Source organism: Rhinatrema bivittatum, chromosome 6 (genome assembly GCF_901001135.1).
Source record: "Rhinatrema bivittatum chromosome 6, aRhiBiv1.1, whole genome shotgun sequence".
NCBI lineage: Eukaryota > Metazoa > Chordata > Amphibia > Gymnophiona > Rhinatrematidae > Rhinatrema > Rhinatrema bivittatum.
The window spans coordinates 26,155,609-26,177,837 of NC_042620.1; the positions used below are offsets into that span (position 1 = coordinate 26,155,609).

General features: G+C 42.8%; 1 protein-coding gene across 1 annotated transcript in view; it reads left to right on the forward strand.

Annotated features, from left to right (window-relative positions):
* Positions 1-22,229, forward strand: part of PTPN4 (protein tyrosine phosphatase non-receptor type 4) — a 685,809-nt gene that overhangs the window by 175,873 nt on the left and 487,707 nt on the right. Inside the window, exon 9 of the mRNA XM_029605153.1 lies at positions 12,589-12,676. Coding sequence (XP_029461013.1) covers positions 12,589-12,676 — 88 coding nt within the window. The remainder of the gene's footprint in view (positions 1-12,588; positions 12,677-22,229) is intronic.

The following is a 22,229-nucleotide window of genomic DNA, read 5'->3' on the forward strand; positions in this document are numbered from 1 at the left end:
CGGCGCCCTTTCCCCCCTTTGATCGCCATATTGTCCGCACAACTGAGCCGTGCGCACAGCGGCGAGCCGGGCGCACAACCGACTTGTGCATCTGTGCCATGCACACAGCGGCGCACGCATCTTGCCCAGGTGCATAGTGGTAGCCTGCACGCGCATCCCGCATGCACATTGCCGTCGCAACCGGAACGCACAACTAAGCCTCCCGGCGCACGCACCTACGCGCACAGACGAGTTTGAGCCACTCCACGAGCACAAATCATGGCACCGCCAGCCAAGAAAGCCAAGGGACAAGCCCTCTGCCCAGTCTGCCACCTGAGAGCTGCGCAACCTGAAGTGGCCTCCGCCCTATGCCTGCAGTGCGAAGAGGCTCAGGGGGAACCTAAGCAAGGCCCCCCACAGCCAGTAAAGGGATCTGGATCCACCAATGATAGTACCCCGGACTTCTGTATCTCCGATTCGACACCTACTCAGGGGGGCACCTCGGGGGCCTCCACTAGATTCAATATGGACCCAGGGACCTTTTCCTGAGTGGAATTCTTCAAAGGGCTGCAAACCTTTGTCCAGGCACAATTGGTACCGCCTGCGACACAGACCCAGTCTCCACCAGAAGCACAAGACTTTCCAAGCACCTCTTGCTCCTATCCAGATGCACCCCATCCAGGCAAAAGCCTCCCCTTAGGGGACACAAACAGCTCGAGGGAAGAGTCTGACTCCCTAGAGGAAGGGGAAATCCCTCCAGGGATGGAACCATTCCGAACCATGATGCGATTCTTCTCCAACGCCGAGTTACCAGCTCTCGTGTCACTGACCCTGAAGACTCTGGCCATTCCAGGCGCGAGTACCACAGTGGAGCCAAAGACTAACCCAGTTTTGGTCGGTCTCTGTCAGGCCTCATGCTATTTCCCAATGCTGTAGGCCGTACAACAACTGATTGACTTGGAATGGAATGCCCCAGAGGCCAGTTTCAAAGGAGGACGGGCCCTAGAAAGCCCTATACACCACCCCCCCCCCCCCCCCCCCCCCCCCCCCCGGAACCCACGGCCAAAGAACTCCTACGGTTCCCAAAAGTGGACGCCATGGTCTGTGCTATCTCAAAACACACTACCATCCCAGTCAGAGGAGCTGCACTCAAGGATGCCCAGGACAGACGTCGGGATTCTATCCTTAAACAGTCATTTGATGTCGCAACAATGACCCTGCAGATCGCTTCCTGCTGCACCGTTGACACGTGCCTGCTTGCTTCTCTCCAGGGATGCAACCACTTCCGCCAAATCATTAGAACCAGCGATATCTTTCCTCACGGATGCAACCTCTGACCTGGTGCACACCTCAGCCAGGGGCGTCTCTTCCATAGTGGCAGCCAGAAGGCAACGATGGCTCCGAAATTGGTCAGCCAACGCGACCTCCAAGACGAACCTCACAAGAATGCCTTTTAAAGGATCCCTCCTGTTCAGAAGCGAACTGGAGAAGTTAGCCAACAAATGGGGCAAATCCCCAGTACCTCAGTTACTGGAGGACAGGAACAAAAGAAACCAGCGCTCCTCTCCCCGAAGAACCAAGGGCAGAGGAGCCCAGCATTTTAGATCGTTCAAAAACACATACCAAGCACCTCGCCCCGCAGGCAGGGCCCAGTCCTTTCAGAACAGACACAACAAGAGGGGAGCTGGCTCAGGTACAGGCCCCGGCCCACCCCACAATGAGAATCAACAGACCCATCCACAGGAAGAAGTCATAGGGGGCAGACTTACCCTCTTCTACCAGAGATGGGTCAAGATAACGTCGGACAAGTGGGTCCTAACTATCATTCAAGAGGGATACTATCTGGACTTCCACAGCATCCCTCCAGACAAATTTGTGAGATCACCATGCCACTCCCTCTCCAAGAGAACGGCAGTGGAAACTACACTGACAAAACTACTCGGCCTAAAGGCGATAACCTTGATGCCCACGCACCAACAAAATACTGGTCACTATTCCATCTATTTTATTGTCCCCAAGAAGGAGGGGAACGTTCAGGCCCATCCTGGACCTCAAGACAGTCAATCGCTACCTGAGGGTACCGCACATCCGCATGGAAACCCTACGCTCAGTCATAAGTCAAGGCCCATTCTACAAGGGCCCAGGCAGTGTCCTGGGCGGAATTCAGGATGCTGTCGCCTGCCGAGATCTGTCTGGCGGCGACGTGGTCCTCCATACATACCTTCTCCAGGTTCTACCGCCTGGATGTCCAGGCCCGGGAGGACACAACCTTTGCAAGGGTAGTATTAAGTGGACCACGGACAGCCTCCCACCTGGTTCGGGAGTAGCTTTTGTACATCCCATTGGTCCTGAGTCCATCTGTTACACAATAGGAAATGGAGAAATTACTTACCTGATAATTTCGTTTTCCTTAGTGTAGAAAGATGGACTCAGCATCCCACCCACAGCTGCCCCGGAATCCGGAAAACTCGGGTGGCAAACCCCGAGAACAAGACAAGCATGGGTAAGCCAGGTATTACCCCTAGTTAAAGACACCCATACTTGTCGGGGGTCGGCGTTATTCGGTTGAGTGCACTGGCAGTCTCCAATTTGGAAATCAGTTGAACCAGTCCTAGTTAATAAAGTTAATCAAGTTATTATAGCACACATATATCCACAATTGCTTTTCGAGGAGAATACTGAAGAGCTAAGCTTCCTGCACGGGTATATGTGGCTGACGTCAGGGTTGAAATCTGACTCAGTCTCCCATCTGCTATCAGGAGTACACTCTACCCATTGGTCCTGAGTCCATATGTCTACACTAAGGAAAATGAAATTATCAGGTAAGTAATTTCTCCATTTTGTTATGAGTTTGATAGTTGCTTGATTTTGAATGTAAATATTACTACTCTTAATAGAAACATGGGGGTAACCTGCATGGAGTGGCAGTTACTACCATAAGAAACTTGCTGGGGAAACTGGATGGACCATTTGTTCTTTTTCTGCTGTCATTACTATGTTATGTCCCTTACTCCTGGCTGGGAAGAAAATGTATTTTCCCAGTCCAGCCATGGAAGCCTCACAAGGCACTGGCTTGTCCCAGGGCTACCAGACAGGAAAGAGAGCCTAGACTTTCCTGCACCAGGGGCCACCAGCCCTATGTCGCTGGCCCACTGAGAACCATACTGATGACCCATCAATGAGGTCCATCCCACTTCCAGAGAAGACAAGAGATTAACCGGCTAATAGTGTCCGCCAACCCACACTCCTGCCCGGGCAGAAAAAGTGGAATTCCTGGTTCACTCAGGGAAGCCGAACAGATGACTGGTTGGGCCTAGGGCTACCAGCTTTGGTGGCAATGAACCCTGATGCTTCCAAACCTAATTCAAAACATGTTTTAAAAACCTCATTGGAAAAACATAACCAGATGACTGAAGATTTGGCTGGAAGTTTAATTGAGGTCTTATTTGCTTCCCCTACCCAATCAGCAGTTCTAAGATTCTGGTATAAATTTCTGGGTTTGCCCTGGAGATTGCAGTCCTAACTTCTCAGTACTACCTGGCAGTGGAATTTGCAAAGATTATTGGCAGCAAGCATTTTGGAAGACCTTAGCAGGACCGATCAGAAAGTGCAGCCCAGGCAGAGTGAGTTATCTCTGGGCATAAAGGAATGGATATTCACTGTACTGTCCATGTCAATGGAAGTCCATGGCATGTCCCTTCAGAGTCCAAGCTCCCCCTATTGGGACATTGCTGCTGGCCATGAGGGGGCATTCTGTGTAGTTTATGGAGCTTCTTCAGAGTAGAAGCAAAGCACCCTACTCTGGTCCAGGGCCACACTGTTGGGACAGACCTGCTGGCTATGGAGGGTTGCTCTTCTCGGTACACAGATCTTCTTTGGGACAGATGTGAAACACATTACCCAAGATCAGGGTACTGATAGAGGGGCACCTTCTTGGTATGCAGAGCTTCTTTGGAAGAGAAGCGGAGCACATTAATCCTGGTCTTGAGTCCCTGCTGTTGGAACAACTCTGCTGGCCATGGAATAATGGTCTTCTCAGTACAGAACAGAAGCAGACTTCATGCACCACTTAGATAAGATTTTAGAGAGTGCTGGGTAGGAGCTGATTGTCGTGCTACATGTGGGTACCAATGACAGTTGATATAAGAACATAAGAAATTGCCATGCTGGGTCAGACCAAGGGTCCATCAAGCCCAGCACCCTGTTTCCAACAGTGGCCAAACCAGGCTACAAGAACCTGATGATAAACACTAATAAGATCCCATGCTACTGATGCCAGCAGTAGCAGAGGCCATTCCATATGTCAACTTGATTAATAGCAGTTAATGGACTTCTCCTCCAAAAACTTATCCAAACCTCTTTTAAACCCAGCAGCACCAACCACATCCTCTGGCAACAGATTCCAGAGCTTAATTGTGTGTTGAGTGAAAAAGAATTTTTATTTATTTATTTATTTAAAAACTTTTATATACCGGTATTAGTATGCATACATCATACCGGTTTACAATGTAACTTTAAAGGTAGAAATTACAATGAACAGGGAGGGCGAACAAGGAGGAGTATACAAAGAGCAGGAGGTGGAGGAATTAAAGCAATAAATAAAAACTGCAACGGACTATTTACAGGAATATACAAGGCGTAGGCAAGATACTTGCAGAAGTCGGTGTACTTAATCAGGGTAGGCTTGTCGGAAGAGCCATGTTTTAAGTTTTTTTCTGAACTTGGCGTAACATGGCTCTAGCCTGAGAGTGGTAGGGAGGGCGTTCCATTGTTTAGGGCCTGCAATGGATAGTGCACGGTCCCTAGTAGAGGAGAGGTGGGCTTTTTTCAAAGGGGGAATGGAGAGGGTGCCTTTGTTGACAGTGCGAGTGGGTCGTTCAGTGCGTATAGGACGAAAGGGTTCATCCAACCAATTGGAATTGTGCGAGGTGGATGGACTTGTGCACTATGGTTAGAATTTTGAAGAGAATTCGGGATGCGATGGGGAGCCAGTGGAGTTCTTTGAGTATTGGGGTAATGTGATCAGCTTTCCTTGAGTTGGTGATGACCCTGGCGATGGCATTCTGGAGCATTTGTAAGGGCTTGGTGGTGGAGGAGGGTAGGCCAAGGAAGAGGGCATTACAGTAGTCCAGCTTTGAGGAAAGGGTGGCTTGGACGACGGTGCGGAAGTCATGATAGTGGAGGAGGGGTCTGAGTTTCTTCAGGATGTGAAGCTTGAAGAAACCTTCTTTGAGGATGGAGTTGATCTGTTTTTTGAGATTGAGTTGTTGATCTATGATAACCCCAAGGTCTCTTACTGTGGGTTGGGGTGTTATGACGTTGAAAGCTGGATCGTTGGAGATCGGTGGTTTGGGAGGGAGGTGAGGAGAGATAAGGAGCAGCTCTGTTTTGGAGGAGTTTAGAGCGAGGTGGATGTTGGTGAGGAAGTCATTGATGTTGGCAAGACATGTGTTCCAGAAGGCAAGGGCATCTGAGAGAGAGTTGTGAATGGGAATGACGATTTGAACGTCATCTGCATAGAGGTAGAATTTGAGGCCGAGGTCTGTGAGGAGCTGACATAGAGGTGTGAGATAAATGTTGAAAAGGGTGGAGGAGAGGGAGGAGCCTTGTGGGACACCTTGAGACAAGGGATAGAGTGTGGAGTTGGCGTTTCCTATCTTGACGGAGAACTTTCTGTTAGATAAGTAGGATTTAAACCATAGTAGGGCTAGGCCTGAGATGCCTATTTCGGATAGCCGGTTGATGAGGAGGTTATGGTTGATGGTATCAAAGGCAGCTGAGATGTCGAGTAGGGCGAGGAGGTAACAGTTGCCTCGGTCCATGCCTATGAGTAAGTGGTCCGTGAGGGAGAGCAGGAGGGTTTCTGTATTGAGGTATTTACGGAAGCCGTATTGGGCTGGATGCAGAATGTTGTTGCTTTCTAGATATTCTGTAAGTTGGATGTTTACAATTTTTTCCATAATTTTGGATAGGAAGGGCAGGTTAGAGATAGGGCGGAAGTTAGCGGGGTCTTTAGGGTCTAGTGTTGGTTTTTTTAGGAGGGGCTTGACAATAGCTTGTTTAAGAGCATCTGGGACAGAGCCTGAAGAGAGGGAGGAGTTTATGATGTCTGCGATGGGTTTGGATATAGTGTTCGGGATGGAGAGGAGGGATTTTGTGGGAATGGTGTCTGAAGGGTGGGAAGCTGGTTTGAGTTTTCTGAGAATAGATTCCACTTCTTTAGCGGAAGTCAGGTCAAGGGTTTGGAGGGTGGGTGAAGTGGGGGAAGATTGGAGGGAGGGGGAAGGGGAGGTGGATGGAGAAGGGTGTTGAAATCTGCGGAGGATGTTGGTGATTAGTCTTAACTGTGCTACTTGCTAACTTCATGGAATGCCCCCTAGTCCTTCTATTATTCGAAAATGTAAATAACCGATTCACATCTACTCATTCAAGACTTCTCATGATCTTAAAGACCTCTATCATATCCCCCCTCAGCCGTCTCTTCTCCAAGCTGAACAGCTCTAACCTCTTCAGCCTTTCCTCATAGGGGAGCTGTTCCATCCCCTTTATCATTTTGGTTGCCCTTCTCTGTACCTTCTCCATCGCAACTATATCTTTTTTGAGTTGCGGTGACCAGAATTGTACCCAGTATTCAAGGTGCGGTCTCGCCATGGAGTGATATAGAGGCATTATGACATTTTTCGTTCTATTAACCATTCCCTTCCTAATAATTCCTAATTGTTTGCTTTTTTGACTGCTGCAGCAGACTGAGCCGACGATTTTAAAGTATTATCCTCTATGATGCCTAGATCTTTTTCCTGGGTGGTAGCTCCTAATATGGAACCTAACATTGTGTAACTACAGCAAGGGTTATTTTTCCCTATATACAACACCTTGCACTTGTCCACATTAAATTTCATCTGCCATTTGGATGCCCAATCTTCCAGTCTTGCAAGGTCCTCCTGTAATGTATCACAGTCTACTTGTGATTTAACTACTCTGAATAATTTTGTATCATCCGCAAATTTGATAACCTCACTCGTCGTATTCCTTTCCAGATCATTTATATATATATTGAAAAGCACCGGTCCAAGTACAGATCCCTGAGGCACTCCACTGTTTAGGCTTTTCCACTGAGAAAATTGACCATTTAATCCTACTCTCTGTTTCCTGTCTTTTAAACAGTTTGTAATCCACGAAAGGACATCTCCTCCTATCCCATGACTTTTTAGTTTTCGTAGAAGCCTCTCATGAGGGACTTTGTCAAACGCCTTCTGAAAATCCAAATACACTACATCTACTGGTTCACCTTTATCCATATGTTTATTAATCCCTTCAAAAAAAAATGAAGCAGATTTGTTAGGCAAGGCTTCCCTTGGGTAAATCCATGTTGACTGTGTTCTATTAAATCATGTCTTTCTATGGGGGTAATTTTCAAAAGGAGTTACATGCGTAAATGTAGCTACTATTGTAGCAATTTTCAAAAGCCATTTACTCAAGTAAAGTGCACTTATGTGAGTAAATCCTATAGACAAGTCAATGGCATATATTGTAGCAATTTTCAAAAACCCACTTACTCAAGTAAAGTGAATTTACTCCAGTAAACCTGGTTTTTACTCAAGTAAATGCTTTTTAAAATCAAGCCCTATATGCGCTATGATTTTGATCTTTAAAATAGTTTCCACTATTTTTCCCGGCACTGAAGTCAGGCTCACTGGTTACCTGGATCGCCCCTGGAGCCTTTTTTAAATATTGGGGTTACATTGGCCACCCTCCAGTCTTCAGGTACAATGGATGATTTTAATGATAGGTTACAAATTTTAACTAATAGATCAGAAATTTCATTTTTTAGTTTCTTCAGTACCCTAGGATGCATACCATCCGGTCCAGGTGATTTGCTACTCTTTAGTTTGTCAATCTGGCCTACTACATCTTCCAGGTTCACAGTGATTTTGTTCAGTTCGTCTGACTCATCACCCCTGAAACCATCTCCGGAACTGGTATCTCCCCAACATCCTCATTAGTAAACTCGGAAGCAAAGAATTCATTTAGTCTTTCTGCAATGGCCTTATCTTCCCTAAGAGCCCCTTTAACCCCTCGGTCATCTAATAGTCCAACTGACTCCCCTCACAAGTTTTTTGCTTTGGATATATTTTAAAAAGTTTTTATTATGAGTTTTTACCTCTGTGGCCAACTTCATTTCAAATTCTCTCTTCGCCTGTCTTATCAATGTTTTATACTTACCTTAACAATGCTTATGTTTTATCCTATTTTCTTCAGATGGATCCTTCTTCCAATTTTTGAAGGATGTTTTTTTGGCTAAAACAGCCTCTTTCACCTCACCTTTTAACCATGACTCTAATCGTTTTGCCTTCCTTCCACTTTTCTTAATGTGTGGAATACAAATGGACTGCGCCTCTAGGATTGTATTTTTAAATGATGTCCAAGCCTGTTGAACACTTTTAATCTTTGCAGCTGCACCTTTCAGTTTTTTTCTATTTTCCTCATTTTCTCAAAGTTTCCCTTTTGAAAGTTTAATGTTAGAGCTGCAGATTTACTTATTGTCCCCCTTCCAGTTATTAGTTTAAATTTGATCATGTCATGATCACTTTTGCCAAGTGGCCCCACCACCGTTACTCTCTCACCAAATGCTGCGTTCCACTAACAATTCAATCTAAAATAGCTCCCTCTCTTGTTGGTTCCTGAACCAATTGCTCCATGGAGCAATCATTTATTACATCCAGGAACTTTGTCTCTAGCAAATCCTGATGTTACATTTACCCAGTCAATATTGGGGTAATTGAAATCTCCCATTATTATTGCACTGCTAAATTGGTTTGCTTCCCTGATTTCTCTTAGCATTTCATCATCTGTCTGACCATTTTGTCCAGGTGGACGGTAGTATACTCCTATCACTATACTCCTATCCAACACACATGGGATTTCTACCCATATAGATTCTACTGAGCATTTAGTATCTAGATTTCCAGAAAGCATTTGACAAAGTACCTCATGAGAGACTCTTGAGGAAATTAAGTTGTGGGATAGGAGGCAATGTTCTATTGTGGATTGAGAACTGGTTAAAAGATAGAAAACAGAGTAGGGCTAAATGGTCAATTTTTTCAATGGAGAAAGTGGAGTGCCCTAGGGTCCTGCTTGTTTACATATTTATAAATAACTTAGAGATGGAAATAACAACTGAGGTGAGCTGTTAAATCACAAGAAGATTGTGAGAGATTGCAAGAGGACCTTGCAAGCCTGGGAGATTGGGCATCCAAATGGCAGATGACATTTAATGTGGACAAGTGCACAGTGATGCATGTGGGGAAGAGAAACCCAAATTATAATTAACACAATGCAATGTTCCACATTGGGAGTCACCTCCCAAAAAAGGATCTTGTCATAAGCATGGATGATATGTTAAAATCTTTTGCTCAGTGTGCGGTGACGGCCAAGAAAGCAAATAGAATGTTAGGATTAAGGATAGGAATGGAGAATAAAACAGGGAATGTCATAATTCCTCTTATCGCTCCATGGTATTACATGCAATTCTGGTCACCACATCTTAAAGATATAGTAGCATTAGAAAAGGTACAGAGAAGGGCGACTAAATGATAAAGGAGATGGAGCGATTCCCCTATGAGGAAAGGCTAAAGAGGTGAGGGCTTTTCAACTTGGAGAAGAGATGGCTGAGGAGAGATATAATTGAGATCTATAAAATGAGGGGAATGGAACAGGTAAATGTGAATTGGTTGTTTACTTTTTCAAAAAGTGCAAAAACTAGGAGACATTCAATGGGATTAAGGGGATGCATTTAAGACAAATATGAGAGAATATTATTTTACTCAATGCATAATTAATACTGGGATTCATTACTGTAAGATGTGGTGAAAGCTGTTGGTGTAGCTGGGTTTAAAAAAAAAGGTTTGTACAAGTTCTGGAAGAAAAGTCTATAAACCATTAGGTAGACTTGGGGAAATCACCTGCTATCTCTGGGATAAGCAGCATGGAATCTTATCAACCTTTTGGGATCCTGCCAGATTCTTGTGACCTGTACTGGCCTCTGTTGGAAACAGGATACTGGACTTGATGAACCTTTGATCTTACCCAGTATGATAAATCTTATATTCTTATCTTATCCCAGACTGAGGGTAGAAGCAGAGCCCATTACCATGGACCAGGAAACTAATATAGAGGTATCTTTTAAAGCTATGGAGGGGCGTTCTTTGCGGTACATGGTGCTTCTTCAGAACAGAAGTGGTGCCATAATATCCCAGACTAGGACACTGTGTCGGATCACTCCTGTTGGCCATGAAGAGGGGTGCGTTTCTCAGTTACACAGAGCTTCTTCAGAACCAATGCCAGGCACCTTAGCCCAGTCTGAGCCCCTGTTGTTGGAACAGCCCTGCTAGCCATGGAGGGCTGCTTGTCTCAATGCATGGAGCTTTTTCAGGACAGAAGTGGAGAACATTGCCCCAAACCAGGATATCACTATTGGGATACTCCTGCCGGCTGTAGAGGGGTGCTCGTCCCAATAAAAGGTGCTGCTTCAGCAGTACATATTACCCCAGGTCAGGATGCCGCTGTTGGGGAAACCCTTGCCAGCTGGAGGAGTGCTCTTCCTGGCACACAGATCTTTTCCAGTACAGAAGTAGAGCACCATACCCTGGTGTGGGGCCCTGCTGTTCGATACTCCTGCTGGCCATGGATGGGTTAATGCTATTTCCCTTATATGGTGCTTCCTTGTGGGAAAAGCAGAATGCATTTTTTTTTTTTGTTTTTCCTCACCTTCCGAGCAGTTGGGCAGGCAGGTTTTTGAGGCATCCTCCATTTCCTCACTGTTTGATTTGGCAATTCAGTTGCAAGCAAGGAGTGCACTTGCCGGCCAGTTTGTTTCGTGTTTAGGCAAAGTGACTCTTCCCTTTCCGTTTGGGTCCACTCATGATGTCTTCCTGGCAGGGCTGCCCACCTCCCAGATCTTTTGTTGACTGGAGATCCTTGAAACTGTCATCCTTTGGAAGGAGAATGGGTGGGTTAATACTCGGTGAGGACAAGTAGTCCACAATGGGGCTTAATACTCACCCATCCATAGTGTAGGTACTGAGAGAAGGAAGAGAATGTGGGTGGACACAAGTAAGATTTTATTGGTTTATGGTGAATGTGTTCCTCAAGAAACAAGAGCTATGGTCATTTTAAAATGACAGCATCTCCTTCATGTATATACAGAAGTTTTAAGATTACAGGACATTCACAATTTGAATTTTTATAGTGTTGATGCAAAGCAAAGGTAGAAGTAAAACAAAAACACATTTTCAGGCCAGTGCAATATCGCATATAAAATGTGTCCAAACTGGGTGCACATTTTTTGAACGCACGCACATACCCCTCTTCTGGGCGCTTGATGCAATAAGCAAATGAGCTGCCGGCATCGGGCGCTCAGGAGAGTGGCTGTACGTCTACAACAGCCTGGCCAGAGCTCTCTCCCCCCCTCCCCCACAGGGCTGTTACTGATTGGTTCTTTTCACTGACTTGTCAGTGAAAAGGGCCAATCCCCTTTCAGGACAGCCTTCTGAAAGGGGATTGGTCCTTTTCACTGACATGTGACTGTGAATGGACCAATTGGTAGTAAGAGGAGGAGTGAATAAATTAATAAGTGTCCGACACTTAATATTGATTTATTCACTGCTTCACTTACTGCTGGCAGGGTTTCCAATTGGGACAGACCTTGGGGATGCTACTTTCTATGGTTCCCCCTATGAGGAACCACAGAAAACAGGATTTTTTTTTTTTAATTTTGATTCTGCTTTCTGTGATTCCTCCTACTTAGTATCGTGACGATACTAATAGGAGGAATCACAGAAAGCAGAATTTTTATTTTTTTTTGGTGAGCTCTTGAGCGCGGCATGCTTTAACGCCAGCTCTTGGGCAGGCATTAAATTTGCCACATTAAAATGGCCGCGTGGCAATTTTTGGCATCACAGGGTAATAGCTGTGATGCCAAAAATTAGATGAGGCATATAGATGCCTCATCTATATGGAATTTGCATGTGATGAGCGCTATTAGCTATGCACGGATTGGGTGAGCGTTTTGGACATGGTAATCCCCGTATTGCATTGGGAGTTATTTTAGTGCATCCAAAAGTGTCGCCCAGTGTGCTAGCCTGAGCGCACTATGTTGCGTCTGCCTGTTTGTGAGAGCCTGAGTCCCATTGTGAATTTAAAGCATGGAAGTTGCTGACAAGCATAGTGTTGTATAACTGAGTGTTTTGTAACAGCCCTATTATTAGATGACAACAGCTTCTGAATAAATTATCCTGAGCTTTGTGGCCTATTACATTTATTATGCTAGAATAATAGTTAAAAATCTTTTATCCTGAATAAGTGGTGCTTAAACTGGTCCTTGGGTTTCCCTGATGTATTTGCATATGAGATACTTTTGTATGCACTGCCTCCAACATATGCAAATATATCTCATGCTTCTCCATTAGGGATATTCGAAAATCCAGCAGGCTTAGGGAAACCAGTTTGAGCACCAATGTTCTAAATGTTTTGTTCATATAAACTACTGAGCATTCTTCTGTAAATATTTTCTTACTGTTCTTTTTTTATAATCTGCCCTTTTTATTGCAGAGGATTGACTCCTGCTGAGGCAGAATTCAGTTATTTAAATATAGCACGAACCTTAGAACTCTATGGAGTTGAATTGCACTATGCACGGGTAAGTATATATATATATATATTCTAATAAGATATGGGCTTGCAAAAATTATTTCTAGGAATGTTACTGGATCACTTGCAGATGAATATATGATATATAGTGTGATATCGAGGGGATGAAACTAGTAGGATTAGCATTTGAGTATTATTGCTTAAGTAGCATGAAAAGATTTTAATTGGTAATTAAATAGAATGTGTTAGATTCCAAGATAAATGGATGTGGCCAAACCCCTCCACTGTGTATTGGTGTTTAACTCTTGATCTTCCTATGTACTTACATTGGGCTTTTTTCCTTTCTTGGATGATAACTAAGAGGAAGAAGGAGATAAATGTATTCTTCATCGAGGATGCACAACCTTCAATTCTCCCCTTTTTGATTAAGGGAGTACAGTCTAACATTTGTGGATTGCCAGTAGTTGCTACTCCAGCATCTGAATCCAAGGATATCACCACTCAGGCTGTATTTTGTTGCCACAGATGTCCAGGCAATTCTCTTCTGATGTTCTGTTACAGTTTGAAGCTGGGCTGGAACTTAAACCAGCCCTGACTGCTGTTTTGATCTGTGAGAGGGTCTGCAGGCCACTTTGTGGACAAGCGGACTCAAGCAGCAGCAGCATGTTACTGTCATTGTCTGGATTTGTTCCCTGAATGCAGACTGTTTGTGTTCCTTAAACGATGAAAATAAATCCCAAGGGATTTATTTTCATCGTTTAAGGAAACCAACACCTAAGAGGCCTGAAGGTACCCGCTTTAATACAAGCATAATTCACAATTTCATTCAAAAGTTTCATTTTTCTCCACTCACAGAGCAGCGTTAACAACAAAACGGACGTCATTGAAATTTTGGGACTTTATTGAGAAAATATTTTTCAAAAAAACTTAAAAATGTATATGGAGGTAGCAGGAGGTTAATGATTATAACCAACACAAACTGGTGCGGGGACACCTGTACTCTATATCAGGGGTGGGCAAGTCCGGTCCTCGAGGGCTGCAAACCAGTCGGGTTTTCAGGATACCCCTAATGAATATGCATGAAATAGATTTGTATACAACTGAGGCAGTGTGTATGCAGGTCTCTCATATGCATATTCATTAAGGATATCCTGAAAACCCGACTGGTTTGCAGCCCTCGAGGACCGGAATTGCCCACCCCTGCTCTATATGAAACCTTCTGCTCTTCCTAAAAAATATTTTTCTAGATAAAATAATCTTTTAGATGAATAAATAAGATTTTTTGAAAAATTATTAGACCTATTTTGAGTGTAGGTATTGAAATTAAAATTCCACATTGAATACATTTATTTAAAATTGACACACAAATGATAAAAATTCTTTTTTTTACAGGGACAGAGCAATACTTTGTTATAGATTTGATTATATTCTAAGAGGATCGCTGTTCACAGTAGTGCTTATATAGATTTTGGTTTATATTAAAAGTTAGCCAGATAGTCTAACTTTAGACCTGCGTTCAGTGTGGCGAACATTAGCTAGTTAGGTTAACCAGCTAACTCAGGTTAATCGGCTAACTCCGATATTCAATTGGCTAACTCCGTTCCTACCCAGAACGCCTACCGCCCGCCCCAGAAACTCTCTAGAATTTAGTCAGATAAGTTGCCAAATATATCTGCCCCAAAAAGTTTCTTAATCATAAAATTAGAATGTATCCAGGTTTTAGTTGGATAATTCAGATGTGTAGAAAGAAAGTTTTAGTTGTTAAGCAATGTATACTTGGAGGCTTCATTTTATTTAAATTACTCTTGTAAAAACATATTATGCAGAACAGTTTTGTTTTGGTTTTTTTTTTTAAAATCTGACAGTTTTTTGTTTGTTTTTTTTGGAAGCACACAGATCTCAGCTTCAGTTAATATCCAGTGGTTCTTTGTCATCCTTAGAAACCTAGAAATTTCTCAATTTATGCTTTGACAGCTTACTGCTGGTAGAATTTATTTTTATCATTTTAGTATTTAGATTGAGTTGGGAAGAGTTCTAACCTTGCCTATTCTATTTTTTCTAGGTCTTTTATGATAACTTTTTAGCCTACTTTTTGAAGGGAAAGGCTTGTGAGATCGCCATGTCTGTGTGTGGGTGCATCTGTCCTCATAGTTTCTTTTGTCTTTAGCATCCCATCCACATCAAATTTTCAGGGGGGCGCAGAAACACGAGGATTTCAATTTTTCCAGTTGTATTCTGCCTTCCTTCATAAGTATGAATCCAAAGCAGTTCACATGAAGATAAAAGTATAGTATAGATTTTGATGGAAGCCTTTTATTCTTACAGATCCAAGCCTATGTGAGTGTCCCAGAAAGTAAATTCCATCAGTTCAGGGTGGAACGTCTTTTTGTTTGGTTGTTTTTGTTTTTCATCTTCTTGAAATCTCTGCATTGTAGAGTTAATTTTTAGGAAATTGTTTTTTTTTTTCTTTTAAAATCCTATTTGTTGTATTTAAAATATTTATACTAAAAAAAAAAAAGCAAATTATTCTTGTATACTGCAGTTTTGTGTAGCTGTATATTTATAAGCATGAGAATGCTTGGACAAATTATTAGTTCCTTTCACATAATGAAGAGAATTTATTTTATATACTGTGTGTGTATATAAAACAGAACTGCTATACTGGGCCAGACCAAGAGTCCATCAAGACCAGTGTCCTTTTTCCAACAGTGGCCAATCCGATCACAGGTACCTGGCAGGATCCCAAATAGTAGATAAATTCCATGCTCCTTACGCCCAGGGATAAACAGTGGCTTTCCTTAAGTCTACCTGGTTAATAACGGTTTATGGACTTTTCTTCCAGGAACTTATTCAAACCTTTTTTTAAACCCATCCACTGATTTTTCTCCTGTGTTTAATAAGACATCTTTTCACTGATGTTTTCTTGTTATAATATTGAAATTCCCAAGCAAAATAAAATAAAAACTGAAAACGAAGGTCCCTAACCATCTGATCCAGGTGATTTGCTACATTTTAGTTTGTTTGCCTGTTACATCTTCCAGTTCACTGTGATTTGTTTGTTCCTCTTAATCATAATTTCAGCAAGGGTTTCTCCCCAACATCCTCCTCCGTAAACACTGAAGTGAACTATTAATTTAGTCTTTCTACTATGGCCTTGGTTTCCCTAAGTGCCCCTTTTAACCCTTCAATCAACTAATGGTCCGCTGATTCTCACTGGCTTCTGCTTTGGATGTATCTGAAAATCTTATTAGTTTTTGCCTTTATGGCAAGCCGCCTTTTTGTCTGATTTATCAATGTTTTGCATCTAACTATATTTCCCTGCTGTCCCTCTGGAGTATTTTTTTTTTTTAATTTCCTTTAATTGGTTCCTTACAGACAACATAATGTCAATCAGTCGTGTTGTTGAACTTGCAGAAATGACAGACTAGCAGGTGTTTCTTTTGATCTGCAACTGGCAGATAGAGATGAAAAGTCGTAAACTGGATAGCAATTTCCCAAACTATTAACTGACATAATCTCTCCCTGTTTACATTTTCAAGCTGCAGAAAATAAAAATTTATACTAGAGTTAGAACTTTAATGTTTGCTTGACTGCTAAGTATAGACAACTCCTGGCTATCCATTGCTAGTAACTCATTTCCTACCCATTAGTACTGGGATATGTTTGTCTTTTTATTCATGAATTGGTGGTGGTGGTGGGGTTCCAGGTTCCCAAAGATCCTAAATGTTTTCTGTTGAATTTCCCGGTGCCAGATGTGCCTATACCTTCCCACGTTTTGATTGTGAAAATTATTGTGATCAGTGTGTTACTTGTGGCCTTTTGGAAAAAGGTTGTTATGACTTCTCTTACACTGGTATGTCAGCACCTTCACAAAATATATTATTTGAATAAGTTGACCTCATTAAGACAAGATATTCATAAAGTTTAATAAAATTTGGCAGCCTTATTATTTGTGTGAAGAATAACACTTCATAGATTACCACTAACTTATTGCTGTTTTACTCTGTTTTAGAGGTGATGTATATTATTTTCTTTGGTACCTACAAGACTAACAAGCTCTATTCCATAGTAGAGAGGGGATAGGGAAAGGGTTTAACTTGTTGAATTTATTTTACTTATGAACTGTATGTCTTCATCAATGTTTGGTTGAAATATATAAATGTCTATGCATTTTGTTTAATAAACTTTAAATCATAAAAAAACAAACCCCCAAACTCGTGAAAAAATGTGCAAAATCACATAGAAAGTTTTCAAAAAATTAAGCCTTACAGTCCATAGATCAGGCCCCTTGTGTCGCTTGTTTTGTTTAAATATTAAAATTGGGTGCCGTTCTCCACATCCCCTACCTACTCACAGTCCCAATGTCTCAAACTGCTCCTCCCCTCCCCCAAACCTACCAGGCACTAAAATCCCCTGCCAGGAGCAGGGCATGCACTTATCCACTCCTGGTGCTTCAAGCACTGCTTCTGTCAGAAACAGCCCCGGAAGCATATGCAGCCCACAGTTTACACTTCCAGCATCTCAGCGCTAGAAGTGCAAACTGTGGATAGCTTATGCTTCTAGCGCTGCTTCAGGGAGGTGGTTGGTGGTGGGGGGGTTGGCGTAGCCTGGGTCATTGAGACTGGATGGATGGAGGGTGTCTGGGGGGCAGCCAATTTTAATATTTAAATAAAACCAGGGAAGAGGATGGGAGGATGAACTGCAGATCCCAGAACATTATATTCAGATTTAGAAAGTAGTTAAGGGTGGGGAGGATGCACAGCCCAGCAGAGCCATATATGAAAAATTGGGGGGAGGGAGGTATCCGGTTAAGTAGCAAGTTACCGGCCATACATAGCTGGATAACTTAAACATAACAGTTTATATTCAAACATAGCTGATTAGGCTTTTACGTTATCTGGCTACATATAGCTGGATAAATTTAGGTGAGTATATTCAGAAGGATGTTTATCCTGCTAAATATCCGGAATAAGTTATCTGGCTAACTTTAGCTGGAAAACTTGTCCGCTTGCTGCCTTACTGAATATGGACTTTGTTTAAAAAAACAAAACAAAACTTTTTGTATGATGATGAGGACTTGGTGCACAATTAAGCTCTAGAATTCATTGCTGAAGGATGTGCTAAAGGAAGTTAGTATGGCTGGGTTTAAAAAAGGTTTGGGCAGGAAGGTCCCAAGATGGCATCGTGAGAGGACACACTGAGAGGTGCTCTGAACTTGCCTCTGAGAATTTTTCTTTCTTTTTATTTCATATGGTGAAACGTAAGAGAAGAAAAAAAAGTGTGGATAAAGGGAAAAAAATACAAGTTTCTCCTCCCACTCTACCTCTTTTTTATTTTTTCCATCTTGCTATCAAGGCCTGACTAAGCCTTTGGTTTACAATTCCCCGCACTGTATGTCTTGATGGTTTATATATCTTTCTGCTGTTTGTGATGGACTGCATTCCAATCCTTGGGAGTTTTGACACCTTTGTGCTGTTTGTGATTTCCTTTCACTGTATGCCTTGGGGGCTTTGATGCCTTTGTAGTGTTGGCAGTTCCATACACTATAAGGATAATTTTAAAAGGAGTTACACATGTAAATATAACATACTATATTAGCAATTTTTCAAAGCCATTAATATGCATAAAGTGCACTTACATGTGAATATCCTATGCACAATTCAATGGCATATATTGGAGCACTTTTCAAAAGCCCACTTATGTGGGTAAAATGCATTTACATTTGCAAAACCCAATTTTAAGCATGTATATGCTTTTTAAAAGCAGGCCATATGTCTTTGGGGGTCAGTGCTTGTTGGCATATATCAGCTTTACAATCACCACAGTTATACAAGTAACAGATGGAGCCATATCTGATTTAATCAGCCATTTGCTGTTTCACTGTACCGGCTGTGTGTGCATAACACTTGCATGACTCAGTCTTCATAGTTTGACAGAAGCATATGTTAGTCCTCTGGTAGTATCAACCACATTCTTCCTACTGAGACAGGCAGTCCCTGCTCCGCCTGTCTTAGAACTTCAGTCTAAATTCCGTTCCGTTCCTTTGCATACCTGCCACAGCACTTGTCAGGCTTTTGATACATCTTTCCTCCACCTCAGCCCTTGAGGTACACCTTGGAGGTTTTACAGCTTGTTTTCTCACTGCATTGCTCTGCTCCTACTGTTTCCGTTTTTAATAATCGCCAGCACCGCTGCTTCAAACCAGTCTTGGTACCTTAGGGTGCTTTTTCCACTGCTGCAGCTATTTATAAGGTTCCTTCCAAATCCCTATCTCTTATGGTACCTACCAACTCTTGCTCTTCCCCTGTCCATCTGAAGCTTTACACAGTCCTTACTCACCCAGTTATCTTTAACAGTTTCTTGCTATATTGGACATTTTCTTCAAATTTCTTTCCCTTACACTTCTTTGGTGTCATCTGATGATTAGCCTTCAATGGTTTATACCACAACAAAAGTCAAGGACTTCAGAAGTACAGCACCCAGAACCACCAGAACTGCGCTCCTCCATAATTTCTGCTTCTGAGCTAATGGAGATAGTATTTGCAAAAACCGATTCAGAAGAATTATTGTGTTCTGGTTTCCATGAATCGCAGGACATTAACAGCTAATAGCTAAAAAGCGATTAGTTGCTCTAGTTAGTAGCATCTTAGCTTCCATTGAAGACCAACTCCAAGCTTGAACAGCCCACTCCTCTGGAAATGACATCGGGCCTCATCCAGGTTGCCTAGGGTTTTGTACCAATTTTGTTGGTGCCCACTTATTTGGAGCCTTGGGTGTTCTTACCACTCTAGATAGCTACTGTCCATCTTTCATGATGCTTTGGGGTCTTCATGCCACCCTTTTCTGGTGCTTTCTTCTCCCCTCATGGTGTCTTCAGCTATTCATGCTATACTTGGTGGCACTTTGTTCCTCTTGACTAGACTGGGGGGGGGGGGAGGGGGGTTCATTCCAATGTTGGTGCCCTTTGCCCCATTTTTGAAGCCTTGGTTGAGCTGGATAGCTTCGGTGCTGCTTTGCTCCTCTGACATTGCCTTGGAGAACTCTTGCTACTGCTGGTACAGTTTTGCTCCATTGCTGGTCCTTGGGTCCTTCATGCCATTTTTGGTGCCATGTTGTCAGTCTTGATGCATTGGCATGCCTTCACCCATCTGATTTTGTCTACCCACCAGTTTCATTAGAAATGATTAGAAAATCCCAATTTGGGAGTCCAAATTAAGCTGCATTGCTTCCTCCATTGACTATAATGGTAAATGAATAAACAAAACAAACATTTTTTTTGTTTAAAACTAATAGATTGAATAGAGGTGCCCTAGGGAAGGAATGAAATAAAAAATGTTTGCTCTGCACACCCCTGCTAGTCCTCCCCTAGGGAATTTGCCTAGTCCTTTATTAGGTCCCCTTTGAATATTATTCAGCTGGATTGCATAGAAGAGTGACTTACATATGACCTATATCCCTCATCAGCACTTCACCAAGGATAATTCTGTTCTGACAGAACACTTATATAAACTTACACAAGGGGTGGGCAAACTATGGTCCATGAGCCAAACCTAGCCTGATGACAGGTTTTTTTCCCCCAGCCCTCCTCCTCCTCAATTTGCCCATTATCTCTAGCCCACCATGCCTTGTAATGATGTCATCAATGTAACGATGTAATCATGTGCCTTTTGTTGATGACGTTGACCTGGGTGTCTGCAGCTGGTGATGATGTCCTGTCAGAGGTGTAGAGTGTATGTGGGACAATAGCGTGACCGAAGCATCAGCAATTAAAATAGGAGCAGCATGCTGGTGGGGCAGGAAAAGGAGGAGCGTTGAGGACCTGCCAGAATTGACACATGTTGACAGCCAACATAGGGAGGCCATTGCGGCCGCCAGTGGACCCCATCCCATCAGCGGCCAAAAAACAGGGAGAGAGGCCATGCGGAAGTGGTAGCGGAAGAGTGAGAGAGGCTCTGCGGCTGCCAGCAAATATGTATGTGAATGAATGAGAGCCTGCCTGGGTATGTGAGAGAATGATTGGGAGCCTTCGTGGGGGGGGGGGGGGGGGGGGGGGGTGAGAATAAATGGGAGCCTGCCTTGGTGGGGCATGTGTGAGTGAGGGAGCCAGTGAAGAGTGCGTGTGTCTGGGAATCAGGGATGGTGAGTGCATGTGGGTGGGTGAGCATGTGTGTATGGGTGAGAGAGAGCATATGTGTGTGTGTGTGTATATGAATGGATGAGAGAGCATGTGAATATGGGTGAAGGAGAGAGGGATGTGTGTGTGGGTGAGGGAGAAGAGAGTGTGTGTGTGTGTGTGCGCGCGCAATAACCCCCCTTTTCTGCCTGCTAATCCATGACAATCTCAGGGCATCTGGAAATCAAAAATTCCCAGGTATGGAGAGTGAAGAATTAAAAAAAAAAAAAAAAAAAAAATCCTTACTAGTTTTAATTATTGGGTATTATTTGATGTCTGTTTTGAAATAATTTATGGGTATTTGGAACATTTTTATATGAGTTTTTAAATATTTGATCTGTTTTGAATTATTCTTTCTTTTTATCAGTATGATTGCTGCTTTGGTCTTCTCACTGTGGGGCCACTGTAACTGCATTCCCCCCCCCCCCCCCCCCCCCCCCGCCACACTCACGGAATTCTAAGGGGGGACACTGGCCCCTGGATCCAGTAAGCACTAATAATGTGGCCCTATTTCAAAGAAAGTTTGCCTACCCCTGGCTTACACAATTTGTGCTCTGACTGCAAAACAACTGTGTAAGTAATTTAAGTTCCTAGCAAGATGTAGGGGTTATGCTTAACATTCCCAGAGTGCCTGGGTTCTCTCCCTCCCTTCAGTGCCCTCTAGTATAAACAGAATATTTATTTAATATCATTTAGTCACTATTTCAGAATTTCCCAAAGCGAATACTGGGAGCTTTCTTTCCAGTTTATTCTGCCTTAACCTGAACTGTAGGGGGAGATATCACACTTGAGGACTAACACACCAGGAAGAATGAGCCTACTAATCACAGTCATGTAATGCTAAACAAAATGTAGAACCCAGTTCTCTCCAGTTAATATTTTTATTGGCTTTTCATTAAAGAAGAAAAAAGCACAGTTAGATATTAATGCTCCTGTATCAGGCAGCTATTAGTCAAAGAACATTAATCACCATTAAGCCTCTCTATACATGCTTTATTGCTTTTCAAGTCCCTACCTGATTTTTAATTGCCCTCTAATATTAGGCATTACAGCTTAACTGTTTCATTACTTTTCACTTATGTAACAAGTATTTGAGAGCAAGAAATTACTGTTTTCATCTTATGTTAGTTAAAATATTTCAACTATAAGAGGGAGAAGCAGGAGAGAGGATGACAGGATACATACACAAATGAGGGAGGAAAGCAATATAAGGAGTTACTGGAAAACCTTCCTGGTACCTATCAACATCTCTGCATACATGCTCCTCAGATTTATTCACTCATCAAGCTATTAATGATGGAAAGCAAATTTCTTTGATCAATCACAATTCTGATCCTCTCTCTCTCCCTTTTTTCTACTTCCCATGGCCTCCATCTCCTGCATGTTTTTGGAACTCCAGACTTAAATTCTGTATTTTTAATACTTGAGA